The 15470-nt window shown below is 39.0% G+C and overlaps 1 protein-coding gene and 1 long non-coding RNA gene across 2 annotated transcripts in view; one reads left to right on the plus strand and one right to left on the minus strand.

Annotated features, from left to right (window-relative positions):
• The window catches only part of CFAP161 (cilia and flagella associated protein 161), a 7752-nt gene extending 7102 nt beyond the window's left edge, over window positions 1–650 (minus strand). The window contains 1 exon segment of the mRNA XM_017742554.1: window positions 600–650. Coding sequence (XP_017598043.1) covers window positions 600–650 — 51 coding nt within the window.
• A 12584-nt stretch (window positions 651–13234) lies between these two features.
• Window positions 13235–15470, plus strand: part of LOC108448708 — a 9621-nt gene continuing 7385 nt past the window's right edge. Inside the window, exons 1-2 of the long non-coding RNA XR_001864686.1 lie at window positions 13235–14387; window positions 14506–14572. This is a non-coding gene — a long non-coding RNA (uncharacterized LOC108448708). The remainder of the gene's footprint in view (window positions 14388–14505; window positions 14573–15470) is intronic.

Here is a 15470-nt window from a genome sequence, read left to right on the forward strand (position 1 = left end):
TCATGGAGTGCCTGAGGGGGAGAAGGTGTTTCACAGCATCCCGTCCCACTGTGAATCGAACACTGTCAGGTCCGCGCTAAACCGTGTCCCCCAAGTGCCACATCTGCACATCTTTTACATGCCTCCGGGGTGGTGACTCCGCCACTGCGCTGGGCAGCTTGTTCCAGCGCTTGACAACCCTTTTCGATGTATCGGTTTCCAGTCTGAACTTCACCAGAGCAGCCTGGGGCTGTTTCCTCTTGTTGCACCACTTAACATTTGGGTCTCTTCTCCCCGGTAGTAAGAACAGCTCGGCTCAGTCGAGTGCCCCTCCTCGGGCTCTTGCCTTTTACAGTCCATATTAGACAAAGAGGTGCATCAGCTTAACGCCGCGAAGGAGTTCACTCCGTTATCACTGCGCTGTTGGTGAATACTGTGAATCATAGAGTAGCTTGCATGGAAAGGGACCCTCAGAATCATCTCGTTTCAGCCCTCCCCTGCTGTTGACAGGGACACCTTCACCTGACCAGGTTTCTCAAAGCCCCGTCCAACCTGGCCTTGAACCCTTCCAGGGATGGGGCAGCCACAGCTTCTCTGAGCAACCTGTGCCAGTGTTTTACCACGCTCACTGTAAAAAACTTCTTTGTTATGCTTAGTGCGAGCGAATGCATCAGGTGAATGTTTTGGTTGTAAATGTTTTGGTTTGTTATTATCTTTGTTTGGAATCTACATGGCAAGTTAAGCTAAGTGACTATGCCGTGTGTTTGTTCACTTTCCAGATAGGCTAAGCCAATGATCTTCAGAGATGGTGTAGATCCTTGCACAACACATTTAATCCCTTTACAACTGTCACAGTTTTCTTGTAAGCTTGCTATTCTATGGTTTCAATGCTGGACAACTTAAAAAGATTAAAAGACAACGGGTTTTTTGCATGGACAGCTGGGCTACATGTTATTGTCAGGCAATTTTGACAGCAATTCACATGAATCTTGGCTCTTTTCTGTTTGTTTTTTAACCCAAAAGTTATTACTTAAAAAGTTACTTAAGCACATCCCGAACCTTTTAAGGGCCCGATGCTATCCATTTTTGTTCAAATAGCACCACTCAGTGTTCAGTTCTGGTAAGTCACACTTTCCTGCGCCCAGCTCTGTTGGCAGCAATGCTGAAACTGTTTAATTAAAATAAGGAAGAAACTCTGTTCATCTTAGCTGAATGCCAAAAGCCAAAAACCTTTTTCTTGTTTCAGAATTAAGCCACTTAAATCAATATTCAGTAACACATCATTGTTATAAAACCATCTATCATACTTAGCCGTGTCATTAAGAGCACATGCACTGTCTTGCTGTGCATGTAGCTGATATACAGAATTCACAGCAAGCTTCCACATTTATGTAGCTTTATGCACTGTCTGTACTTGGTTACATATGCATTCTGATGCAGAGAGAAGTATTTGTACTAAAATACAGTTGTGTACAGAAATATCTCCAAACATCTCTTAGCAGGACTATCCTTGTCACCTGGAAGGATTTAATTTCTCATTACATAGCATTTCCTGAAAACAAACAAGAAGAGCTCCCTATAAACATGTTTGAAAATTGAACATCTTCCCTGCAGGAAAGGTTACAGGCCTATTCAGCTCAGCTCAGTTTCCTTTTGAGCAGATAAAATCTGTGTTTACTCCTAACAGTTGTTTGCTGTATTAAATGGTGTGAAGAAAAGCTGTGCTTGTGGAAGAATTGATCTATGTTTTGTGTGTCAAGTTATGCCAGAATACAAATTGACCAGAATTAAATGTCTATGTGATTTATTGAAAACAATAGTATTACCCCTTTTTTTTTTTTTTTTTTAAGTCACTGTTAGGTAAAATTATAGCAATCTGCTTTCAGAGACTCTTCTCCTACTGTCTGGAGTTACAGATCTTTTACCCTTTTTATCTTCTCTTTCTGTTTTTTTCATGAAAGGGAGCTAGATGGTTGAGAAAACCCCAAAAAGCACATAGAGTTGCCTAAGCCATTAGTTTACATAAAAGGCTGGCCTGGTTGGACTTTTAATTGTGTTAAGCTTGTCAGAAATGTATGAGCTAGAACATGTTTTAAATACTTTAAATTATACAAGCATTGGTATATATCAGAAGTACAAATTATCATGTTTGGTCCAATCAGGCTAAAAGGACAAGGTCTGAACGGGTGTGAACATATATTAAGTCCATGAAAGATGAATGCAATCTTATTTGGAGAAAGTGGCAGAGCAAAAAATACTAAAAATAAGTCATCAAATGACAGATGTGTTGGATGAGAATGTTTTTAATACCTGCCTTTTCTGCCTTGGGAGTGTGTCTATGAATTTTTTTCCTGTTTTCTTTTCTTTTTCCTTTTGAAAATTGTGGGTATGCCAAGCTTGATTAACAGTACAGACTAAATAATACTGCACAGGAGGAAAATGTTCTCTGGAACAATTTGTCTCCTTTCATCTTATTATTTTACACTAGCATTATTCTGACACATGCTATGAATCAGTTTTCTTCACTGTTATTAGGTTTCTGGCTATTAAAGTGATTCATCTGCTTGTTAATAATACAACTACAGTTTCTTATTCTAACCTAGTCTCCAAACACTCCTCTGTTCACAGAAAAAAAGGAATTAAGTTGTTTATGAGATATGATTTAAGGATTGTTGTTTTGCCACTTGTGGAGATGCCTTCAGTTTTGGCTGTGAATTCAGTGTGGAGTTTTCCTGTAATGCTTGTTGCTGAGAAGCAATAAACCTGTTCATGGTACATTATTTTCTGAAGTGTAGCAATCTATTAAACAGATCTTTCAGTCTACCTTTTACAAGAAAGGGGAGCAGGATTCCTGTGTGTCATATTGGCAGTAAGTTTGCTGATAAAGTGACGAGTGGAAAGTTACCCTATATGGAATCTGGTTAAAGACATCCAAAATGGCTATTATTGCTCATTTAGTGTTTTATAACCAAAAGATTCTGTTGGAGAAGGAGGGAAGGGGAAAGAGAATAATTTGCAATGTGTCTAAGACCACCAAATGCTTGCCAATTAGTTTGGATTGAGTTATCCACATCTCCATGGTGTTTTCTACTGGTTTCTAATTTAGACTTGTACAGAGCATTCCCTTTAGAGAAATTGTATAATGAATATTTTCTCTTCAAATTGATCTGTTCTGTCATGACTGACTGTGCCAGCTATTTGAAGATTTTCTCCTCTGCCTGGCTGAATTTTGTTCAGCAGATGGACTTGAAAAACCACTAGAGTTCTGTATCTCTCAGAAAAATATTGTCATTTCAGAAATAGTAATTTATGAAAAGAATATAGAAATTTTAAAGTATGATTCCAAGAAATAACACTGTATTTTCCAGAGATCTGTATTAACTCTGAATAAGCTAAAATACTTTCATCAGCAAGAAATAATTCAGCTGAGAACACTGGTGTTTATTAGTGTGAGCAGACACACAATTAAAAAAGTTCTTATATTCTTATAAGAAGCTTCTTATATTTACCTCTTCACAGGACTGTGCACTGTGTATGTCTACCCTTAGGCAATTTAAAAATGCTTATTTTCCAAGCTGTGGAGTATTTCTCCAAGGTATCATGACCAGAACACTGAGACTGGCCATGTCATTGGCTAAGGAAATGTCTCAGCTGACTTCTTTTAAGAACTGCTCGCCAGGGATCTACTTGAAGAGACTTATGATGTTCACCCACTTGCAAAGTACTGAGTGCATTGCATGTGCTGAACTGCAAAGTTCTGTCATCAGCCACAGGCACTGACACAAAATCATTGTGCCTGAGGCGTGGTCCTGTTTATAATGGGTGGAAATCAGGTCACTGTCTCTCTTGGTTACTGATCTGTTTAAACTTCAGTTTCCATGAATACTCATGCTCGAGATTTTGAAATTTGCTTTTTGTTAACAATTTTTGTATGTAAAAAGCAATAGTGTGATTGTCTGTAGAGAAAAAAAAATAGCCCTAAACTCCATGACTTAAGCTGACTTTGACTGTGTGGGTTGTTCAGGCATAGAGTACTGCCAATGTGAACATACTGCTCCTGAAGCTGGAAGGCAGCATTTCTGCATGACCTCTTGTGACCCAGATCATTCTGTTTGTTCCCACTTTAGGGCTATCTATAGACAGTGCTCAGGGCTGGTGTTTGCTTCCCATTTTAGCCTTGCCTGCAGCATGATCCCTCTCCTTTATTGTGAATTGCCCATTGGATCAATCATTGCCCTGTGATGTCACTTTCCTCCTTTTGGATTTTGGTTCCCTGTGAGGATAGTGTTAAGATAGAAACCAGCCTGTTCACTTCATTGTCCATGGTGCAAATATATGCTCCAGTCTTGAAGCAGAGTAATGATGTACACAAGTAACACCGGAGATACGTCAGTCTATCTTCAAACCTTTCCTAAATTTGTTTGTTAGAAGCTGTATCCCACTGGCCCCCATCAGAAGCTTGTTTGTGGTAGTTAAGGTTTAGAGATAAGGAAATTAGAGAGATCAGAGTATTTAGGTTTGTATGAATCTGTGTTACATAAAATGAACTGTCGAGAAACAGGAACAGAAACTGATTTATGTATTTATACCACAAAACATGAATCAGTTAAATATTTCTGGCATAGCAAAAAGGAACGTGATGAGAATCTTTTGTCCTAAGGGGGAAAGAACATGTGTATTGTAATTGTTTTTAACATTTTCTGCCACCATTCTGCTATTTAAGGGGTTGAGTTGGCTGACCCTACTCTGGCAGTGTATTTATGTCAGACATCACGGCCTACAGAAAATATTTTATATGTCTGAAGACCCTGGCAACTGCTCTAATTTGAGGCTTGGAACATTTTGGTATTTCTATGTCACAATGGGTTTGTAAATTAGCACTGCTCAGTTGGTGGCTTTTCTTTGAGCTGTGGGACCACAGTGCTGCTGCAATGTAATGCTGAGGATGCAACGGATGGAACACCAATAATGTAATAAATAAGAAATTTGCTAAAGTGGTCACTGCAGTGTACAATACACGGAGCTTTTCAGTTTGCCAGTCTAAACTGAAAAGCTGGACCATTCATTCCATGGACACCTGTTTTGCAGAGAAACAATTCTCTTGCTGAAATAACTTTTAAGTATTGGAAAGAGTCCTCTTGTTTGTACTGTTCAGTGGAATGGAATGATACAGAAAGGGCCATTTTTTCTCTGAGTTTTAGCTGAAGCCTCCTAGAAACAAACTAACAAATAAAATGGGTTAGTGTAAAAGCAAGGGCTGAGCTCTTTAGAAAGGAGGCAGGGTGTCTGATCTGTCTGCAGGAATAGTATTTTTGTGCTGCTCTCCTGGGGTCTCTAATGATCACACAGAGCCCTCAGCAGCTTCTACAAGGTGGGTCTGTGCTCCCCTCTTGGTCAGGGGAGCTCCTGGAAGCAGCTCAGAAATGCACTGGTGTTTCATATGCAAAGGGAACTCTTGCTTAAAGTTCAGAATAAAATGTGTTTGAAATGTGTTATTTATGTTCACCGAGGTAATCAAAGAGCAGCTTTCCCTTCTCCTGGCTTCTGACAGCAGAAAGTATTTTCAATAATATCTCAGAAATGATGGGAATGTAAGGACACATTATGAAGATCACCAGGCCATAGGCATTGCCATTATTTACACTTTTGAGAATCCATCTTGGAGGGAGGAAGCAGATACACAAAAGAATGTACAGTTGTCCTAATCCATACGATCTGTTCATATCTTATTCGGTCCCTAAGAAAGTTTGTTCCTTTTTGATAAATTTCAAGGTTATTTAGCTTTTTAACCAGGGCTTTCACATGGAAAGAGAAACCCCAAATACATTTGAGCAATCTTAAGCAGTAGTAGCTATGACAAACAGGAAATTAAAGAAAAAAATTAATGATTAAAAACTAATGAGTTATATTCAATAAGAGAAAAGCTGTTAGATTTTCTTCTTGTTGTGGGGTACACAACTGATGTCAGTGGACTGATATTTGCATAAGATGATTATCAAAGAGGAAATACATTTGCATTTATCTCCATTTTATGTAGTCTTTTGGCATCAAAAACTCTTTTCTCTCTTAAAAAATTAATGTGGTGATAGAGTTCTCTGTGGAGAACAATCACTAAATCCACAAAGAACTTTTTAATCTCTGTTGATCCTGGCAGCAGTCTTTGGCAAAACTTAAAGAAGCAATGGTATCTTACAGAAGACTTGCTTGATTTCCCATGATGTAACAGGGTATGTAAATGATTCAGTAGAGTCAGCTTTGAGATAAAAAAATTCTCAATGGGGATGGTCATACAGGGATGCAAGTTCCAAGGCTTAAGAGTACAAATATGCAATTAGGGTGACAAGGCAGGATTTTATGTCAAAATATTAGTGAAAATGCAAAATAAGAAACATCAGAAAACTGGTTACATTAACAAAGAAATTTCATGTGGAAATCTAGGCTACTTGCATATGATATGACTTAGGAAAACAGAGAATAAATTCAGAAAGGAGAAAGGTGAATTAATCTTGGGAGACCGGCTAGATCTGAACACTAGCTGTAAGGAGAGAGAAAAGTTTACCTCTTAATGGCTGGATGGAGGAATAGGTGGCATTCTCCTGATTCTTTCAGACCTGGAGCATGAAGAAACAATCAGATCTGACCATGGGGTTCTGGTTGATATGGAATGCAACAGTGACATCATGACAGAGAAGGAATCATAAAACCAGAATATCTTTTACACTATCCCAGTTGGAAGGGATCCACTGGGATCATTGAGTCCAGCTCCTGGCCCTGCACAGGACCACTCCAAAATCACACCATGTGCCCAGGAATGTTGTCCTAGTGCTTCTTGAGCTCTGTCAGGCTTGGTGCTGTGATCTCTTCCCTGGGTAGGCTGTTCCAGAGCTCAGCCACCCTCTGGGTGAAGAACATTTTCCCTTCTATTCAGCCTAAGCCTCCCCTGACTCAGCCTCACGCTGTTCCCTTGGCTCCTGTCGCTGTCACCAGAGAGACAAGAACAGTGTCTGCCCCTCTGCCCCTTGTGAGGGAGTTGCAGACAGCTGCATTCTAAAGGAAGCTTTAGAATGAACATAGGTTTTTTTCCTCCTTCCATTCTCTTATCTTTCATGGTCCTGCACCTCTCAAATTCCATGTGCTTCTGCTATCTTTCAATTTGTTTTCTTCATTCATTTTGGTTTGGTTATTTTTCCCAATCTTCTATTTCACATAACCTGTCAGGGCTGCTTGGTCCTTTGGGAATTCACAGGCACTTCAGATGAGGTGCTACTGTTATAGGTATTTTTGCTGATATGAATTCCTGTATCATAGATATTATATGCTATTTTACCCATTATTTTTTGTAACCACCTCTCTCTTTTCCTCTCTTGTGCTTATTTGTTAAATCCTATGTAAAATGTGGACCACAATAGAATTGAAGGGCAGTGCCTTGATCTGTTATGAAAGTTATATCAAAAATCCTGTTGCTCCTTACATATTTTTTATAAGTGTGTCTTATTTGGGAGTGCCTTTATAACACTATTTCTGTAGCAAGCATCTTCTGTTGGCTGCATCTTCCATATTATGGCATATGAAAGAGACTAAAAGCAGCAATGATTTGTGGAAATTAGATGTGGCCTTTCCCAAATTGCAGGTACATGTCATGGTTGTGTGAAGTTTGGCTAGTTTTATTCATAATAAGATTATATGCTTTCCTGCTTTCAGTTAAAGTCTTTCTATTACACAGTCTGCATTGACTTATAATAATGATTTTTAAATCTGTTTTTCTTCCTCCGAAATGTTTGTGAAGTCTTGCCAAGGGGGGGAAAAAAATGGAGGAAGCAAACAAACGGAATAAACACGTATCAGAAAGAAGAAATGGTTGCAACTGAGCATGGCTGATTCTTCTCTCTGTGTACTCCTAGGAAATGCCAAACCATGTCCTGCAAAACAAATTGTTAGAAGTAGTCCTGGCTATTGCAAACTGATAGCCTAAGCTGATCAAAATAATGAGTTTCAGTCTGTAAAATCATGAGGGATGATTCTGTTCCAAACAGGAGGAAGATATGCTGGAAGCCAGGCAATATCTGGTGCTTCTTAATTTTTTTTGTATGACATCTTTTGTGCTGCTATGAATCCTGCACGATTCTAGTTAAATTTGGAAATCTGGAGGACAGCTTTGCTGCTTTCATAACTTCTGCTGCTCCTGTAAGAGGTTCATATTTGCATGCCAGTTTAGCATGCTTAATTTGCTACTAAGGTTCACTGTTCTCATTGTTTCATATCCTGGCATGAACTCATTTAATTTATTCCTTTGTTAACCTGTGTCCAGCTGGTGAACTGCTAGTCCTTGCAAAGGTTATCAAATGTAACAAAAATTAAACTAGATTTTTTTTCAGGAAGTAGTAAAGGAGATATTTGACTATGATATCCTTCTCACTTTAATGGCAGATAAATGCAACCACAATCTGCTTATAGTGCCTAGCTGTGTTTACTTCAAAGAACTGAGATTACAAAATATCATCCTTATGGTCATTTCTGTTGTCCAGAATGCATCTCTACCAAATTCCAGTGAGTGTTCTCTTAGCCTTCACCCAGGAGAGGACGAAGCACCTGTCCTATGAGGAAAGGCTGAGAGAATTGGGATTGTTCAGCCTGGAAAAGAGAAGCCTTTCAGGATCCACTTGCAACCCAAACCATTCTATGATTCTATGATTTTGTTGTTTTCAAACTGAGATTGGGCAGCATAGAGGACCAATTCTGGATTGTCATCTGTGCATCTCTTAGAGCTGTAAAAACTTCCAGCTTATGCTTCAGCTTTCCTCCCTTCTCAGACAAAACCAGGGTGATGGGTACACTGGATAATGCATGATATCCCTAGGAGGCATGAAAATATTCACTTTTGTTGGCAGTTATTACAATGGTTTTTGAGATAGGCCAGTAAAATTTTCATTTTTTGGCCAGGTATAATAAATTAACTTCTTCTATGTTGCCATTTTCAGCACTAGGATTACTTGCAGTTTTGGAAAGAGAAATGAACTTGTGAGAAAAAGAAGATTTTAAGGGCAGTTTTCTTTGAGTAGCATTCATAATCACTGAATTATTTGAGACAGGCATTTTAGCGCAGTATGAAGAACTGACATCCAAAGCTGTCCAGATTTTTTCTGTTCTAACTGGACTAACATTGCTTATATGCTTATACCAGTCACTAGTGCAAAAAGGAAAAAAGGCAATTCAAAGCACTGAAATTAAAAACATCCTTGTGGTATTTTTTGTTGTCCAGGCTCTTATCAGTTGTGTTTCAATGCTTGTTGCTAGAAGAAGCCTGTTGGTAGCACATGGAATCTTGTAGTGGCCTTACCATTCTTTTCAGCAGCAAGTTATTCTCGTGTATTTCTGTGTTGTTCTAATCCTCAGGCTTTGCCACAGCAGTATCCTGAATGATGCTTTTTGTATATTTTCTTAAAGAAGTACTGAGGTGCAGTTTGTACCTCAGCTGTCTGGGCAGCACAAGCATCTAGAGTCAGAGCAGGCACTGGAGGCGAGGTTGTGTAGACATGAAGGGTAAAGGCAAGAAGTTTGGAGAGGGAGGTTGCAATCTGTAAATGAGATTCAAGGAGGGAATGAAACGTGATGAGTGTCGAGCAAAGCAAATGATGATTCCAGCAGCCTTGTGGATACAATGGAGAACAAGGCTGGAACTTCAGGAAGGAAGAGGAGGCAGTGACACAGAATGATTTTTCTCAATGTGGTCAACAGCAAATAATACCTTGGTGATTTTTTGTTTATAGCAGTAGATATTCCAAAGCACTGTGATCCTTGGAAATTGATTTGTTCCGCTTGTTACACTGATTATGTCTAGAAATTTGCTGAAGACAGGAACAGGAAAATGTTTTTCAGTGGCAGTCAGTCCTGCAGGTAAGTGTTATGGCACCACAATGCCATATGTGTCATCATGCCTTAGTCTGAAAGGAATTTAGGATGGATGCCTGTTTTCTCAGTGAATAAAATACCATTTCACCCTAATTAGACTCATTTTTTTACTGAGGACAGTGGTTAAAATATTAACTATACCTCTCTCTTCAATATTACTGTAAGCCCTGATGGGAACCTTGCAGTTTGTACCAGTGACTGATCCTTTGGCTGATGTAAAACTGTACATGTGGGAGACATTTAATCTGGGGACAGGACTAAATCTAGTCCAAAGAGAAACCCTAGAAAAGTACATTGTGTAAGCATAAAGGCCTGAGAATAAATTGTTTTGATGTACTAGTCCATTCCTTTTGTGCCCAAATTACTAATGCAGACCTAACTTATGTTGACAAACTGGCAATTATTCAAATCTATTTTTATCTTTTATTAGGAGAATTACTCCAAACCTGTGCTTTAATACTTTCTAGTAGAAAAGAAACTACTTTTGTTTTTGCAAACTGGATTTGTTCTTTAGAAGGAAGTCTCCAGTAGAAAGATTTCTGAACCCTCACCCAACCATAGATTCAGGGAAGGACATACCAAACCTGCCCTAAAATCCTGAACTGAAGTGTTTTGTAACCTTACAGCTGGAAAGATTTACACTGCAAAGACACAGTGGAACTGTGTCGTCCTTGAGATTCCCATACACATCACTCATTCCCCTCCTCATCATTTTCCCTCACATTTTATGCTGTAAAGGTGATTCATTTATACAGACAGAAGAGAACAAATACCACTAGGCAGAAATCAATCTGTCTGCACAGAAGCTATTTTTAATGCTATTTAGAACAGCACACGCTTTTTCCTGAAATGTGTTCAAAGATCATCATTCATGTGACAGAATTGTGTATTTGCTCATGTAGTTTCTGTTGGATATTTTGGATTTCAGAGAAAACAGGAGCTGCTTGAGAGCAAAGAATTGCCTGAATTATAAACATGCTACCATATGAACTCTTGAAAATGCCCGTAAAAACTGACACATCAGTAGTGGATTAGCATTAAAAGCTCTGGTATATAGGAGGAAGCGGGGTTTAAATCTGGGGAAAACAATAGGCAGTAAGAGCCTTTGTATCTGGGAAGGATTTCCTTGGTTTATATTTGCTTGTAAACATGGCATGAATTCTGCTGAAACATGGGGGGCAGTTTTAGTGATTTACATGTCTGAGAACTTTCCCTGGTGACAAAAATAGCAGGAATTTTATTTTTAAAACTTAAATAAAATGCTCCTTAATCTGATTGCAGGGGACACAAAAGGTTCTATTTCTACCCACTGCATTCAGAGCTGTTAAACTGTAATATTCCTAATCAGATGTGTAACAATGCTTCTGATTTTCAAAGCCAGATGAATCATTCAGAAATGCCACACCAACCAGGTCTTATTCTTTCTTACTTCTAATGAAAATTAATGATTATTTTAAACCTTATTCCCAATTTTTCTGGGTGTTTAATCTGTCAGAACAAAACCAGCATCCTGAGCAAAGTTCTGATTCTTAAATCTTAATTCCCTGATTTTCTGCTCCACGTTAATATTTGTAAAAAGAAAACTGACCTGATGTTTTAAATTTTTCAGAATTGCTGTTTTGTTACCAGTGGCACAAGCACTTCTAGCCTTTTAAACCTGCTTTGTGCTTCTAAGTTAGTTTTAAGAAAGTGATTTACTTACTAATGATTGAAGACATTTAATAATGCAGGATTTCTTTGAGTTTTTCTAGCTTGGATCCTATCACCTCATTTAGCAAGATGTTATATAATATGAAGAAATAATGCTTTGCAACAAGTGCTTGAAGTGAATTAATAATCTGAATTTCAAGGTCAATGGTACTTTTTGTGCCAAGATGGCTCTTGTTGCTCAGCACTGCTGGTCTCTGCAGGCCAGAAAATGGGTTTAAAAAGACAGCAAGCTAAGAAACCAAAGTATTGCTTAATGACATACACATGGTGACTGAAGACATGGTGCTACTGGGAAATTAATCAATTTCTGTAGTTGTCTCATAATTAGGTTTACAGCCTTTAGGGAAGAGCTATGCTTAGGAAGATAGAGAACAAATGTTTCTAGAAGGAGGGGGGGAAGCCAGCCTTGAAACTCTTTCCAAAATATGGACAAATGAAAAATAGTCGTTAATATGTCAACTGAATTAATATTTAAATCTAAATGCCAGCCTGGCCTGTCTCTGCAGTCTAAATATTCATTTTACTGTATTTTTTCTTCAAATAAAAACTGGAGGCCATGGAGGCAGCTGCTAGACAGGCATTTTCATGCCACGATTTCCTAGTGAGTGCTTGTTTGCCTAACAGAACCCTAAAGGTCCAAAAAAAGCCTGCTTCCATGTTGTGCTTTCACATGGGAGTTAAAAAGCTCAGAAAAATTCACATCAAATGCCAAATTTATACCCCTAAAGCTGGACATAAAATGATGAGAGAAATGGTGGATCTGTTACACAGATTCCTCTTCACACAGACCAGTTTAAAAGGATTTGTGCAAGCCAAGGAAAGACTGATTAGCTCAGGATGCAGCACAGAGCAGTGTGATTTGCCTTGTTCCAGCAGACCAGGGTCAGCAGCCTTGCAAGCTTGCCAGACAATATTTTCTTTTCCCAAATTAGAAGTCGTGTGTGCCAATAGTAGGTTTCCTGGTTAATTCTAAACTGTAAATTGAGGGAGAGCCAGGTGCCCTGGCCTCATCCAGAGTCAGGATAGAGCTAATCAGTGAGTCCAGAGGATCTCTCTGCCGTGAAATCCAGCAGGAGCTGTGAGCCCCTGGTTGCCATACAAGGGGTATTTTGGCCAGTCATTGGTGGCAATAGCCTAGAAGGCAATTCCTCTATTGCAGCATCCCAGTATAAGAAGAAAGTTATGATTGTCAAAAATCTAGCAGATTTAAATAAAATGGAAAAACAAACCATCACTATGGGGATGTGCAGTATCAAGACAGGAAAACATGTGCCATAGTTAAAAGTATTTTCTCACTTCGAGACCTTACTTCAATTATGAAAAAAGCAGCAAATTAATTCTGACACTCCTCTACCATTGGATTGGAACATCAATAAAGTTTCTTTTTCAGTTCTTGACAGTCTTCCAGTGCTGATGTGGCAGATGTTCCTCAGCCCAATCACTGTCAGACACTCGGTTTTGTACGTGCATAAAATGATGGCTGACAGCACTGGGGGTATGGAGTGAGTGTTCCATGTTGCATTGGTGCAGGCTGCTGCTAATATTAGAACAGAATGAAAGCTCACTTCCTGGAGGCAGCAGCAAGCTTTATTTGCAAATTTTTTTCAGTTGCATCAGACATGTGGAATAAATTATCATAAACGGCTTGTGATTAAATGTAAAGTACCAGGAGGATTTGCAATTGTTAATCCCTTTATTTCTGGAGTCTGTGAAGAGCAAATTAAGCTGAGGACTGATACATAACTGGTTTTCATTAAACTAATGCTCTTATATTATAGTATTGTTTGGTTTAATTATGGAACATAATTTCAGAAATTATAAGCTTTAGAAATAAGGCAGTCAGTAATGTGTACTAGTCTATAAATGATGTTATATATAAGTTTATACTGTGATACTTTAAAAGTGACATTAGAGGTATTAAAACTTGCTCCAACATTTCATAATAAACTAGATCTTACTTTGTACCAATATATTACATGGCTATGGCTAAAAGCAGATTTTTCCCCTAAATTCTGCTGAAAGAAAATTCTCTATTTCCATATATTTTGATTTCAACAAACTTTTTGGAGGCAGTTTTGCTTTCCATTTAACTAAAATAGATCAGTTTCTGACATCTGAAAGGATTTACCCTAGCAAATGTGAGTCTCTGTTAAAAAAAAACCAAAAAACACCGCAAACAATGAAGTCAAATTTTGTTAGCGTGCAGTAGGAATTAATCTCTGGTCTGGAAGAGTGTGTGAATAAAAGAGAAAGCAAGCAGGGAACAGTAAATGCACTTAGTTTCTCATTTGGTTCCTTCTCTCTTTCTCCTCCTTTTCCCTTTCCATGTCTACCAAAGGAGCAGCCCCACTGATGTTCGTGGTGTAAATGCAGCCGTGTGTGGAGCTCTGGACGAGAGGTGCTAGGAAGAAGGTGTTCTCCTCCTTCAGTGGCAGAAAAGGAGCTCTGGATTGCAGGTGAGTTCTCTGGGTCCAGAGGGCGGCACGATCCTGTTGGCTGAGCACGTTCTTTCCCCAGAGTCCCAGCAAAGACACCGGGTTAAGTGGATTTTCTGCGTGGCTCCAGGTGTTGAGGGAAACCTCTAAGCCTGTGGTTTCACGAGGCAAGGTGAGCTGATCTAGTAGTTTACCACTGCTGAAGGGATAATCTTGTTCCTTTGCTCCCGGCTAACACACCCAGCACTTGGTGTGTTTTCTAGCCCTTGAGAGAGTCCACTTTAACCTGTTCACCCAGCAAGAAAAGGGCAGGATTTTCTCGAGTGAATAAACCCAATTGATTCATGAAAATAGGTAATTAGTGCCGTAGTTTGGGCAAGTAGCAAGGGTGGGACCACAGCAAGGAAGGGAGGAATGGCATAAAAGAGAATGGAAACAGAGTCTTACCTCTTTTTTTGTTTGTTTTTCTCAGATTCTTGAGAAACTTCGCCATGAGATACAGCTCTGATTTGAGGAGGGAAATAGAAGCATTTATTCAGGTAACTGGAAAATACTTCATTGTTAAAGGCAAAGCAATAGATAGTGGAAGAGCATGGAGAGATGCTTTGTTTTGGTATATGTGCTTCTTGTTTGCCATATTTGTAGCAAACATTCTTTTTAAATATTTGCTGAGTTGATTAGGCAAGGTCTTTTCTTCAACTAAATGGCATTTTTGTGTGTGTCAAATGATACCTTTGAAACACTGACTTCTCCACTGAAGGATCAGGAGACTGGAATAGAAAAAGGGGAGATTGTGTGCACACATCCTTCTTGACAAGGGAAAGCACTGGCATTGCAAGGCATCTCTGAATTAGGGTCTGCTTGGTCTGATTTCCTTGTGCATGTCTTCTTTTTCCATCAGGAAATTTGTTTGTTGGAGGAATTTGAGCCTTTCCTACATTTGTCCAGGATTTATGGATGTTAGTAGCTCAGGCAGAGACACTGTGCAGTTTGGAGATTCCACATATGTTCATGTTACATTTTCAGGACAGACACAGAGTGCATTTGCAGTAAGTGAGATGTTTTTAGGGCAGTATCACAGAAGACTTCTGCAGAGATAATATGAGTATTCTCAATAATTCCAACATGAACCAGAAGTGCTGAAGTATTTTATAATAAGCACGTAGTTTTCACTGTCCGTGAAATCTTGCAAAGTATGACAGCCAAACCCTGCTGTAGGGAGTTGTGGGACTGTAACATGCACGAATAGAAAAGAATGGAAACAAAAGTATAATATCAGCATGTGCAGTGACCCTGGCCAAAACACAAAACATGCCACCTTTTGTAAATAGAACTTGCCAGGGGTATACTGAAGCCTGGGAACATCAATTCACAGAATGCAACTTTTCCTGGAGAGTAGGAATTTTTTTCTAATTTTCTTCAAATTTTGCCCAACTG

The sequence above is a fragment of the Corvus brachyrhynchos genome, unplaced genomic scaffold (genome assembly GCF_000691975.1).
Source record: "Corvus brachyrhynchos isolate BGI_N302 unplaced genomic scaffold, ASM69197v1 scaffold97, whole genome shotgun sequence".
Classification (NCBI taxonomy): Eukaryota; Metazoa; Chordata; class Aves; order Passeriformes; family Corvidae; genus Corvus; species Corvus brachyrhynchos.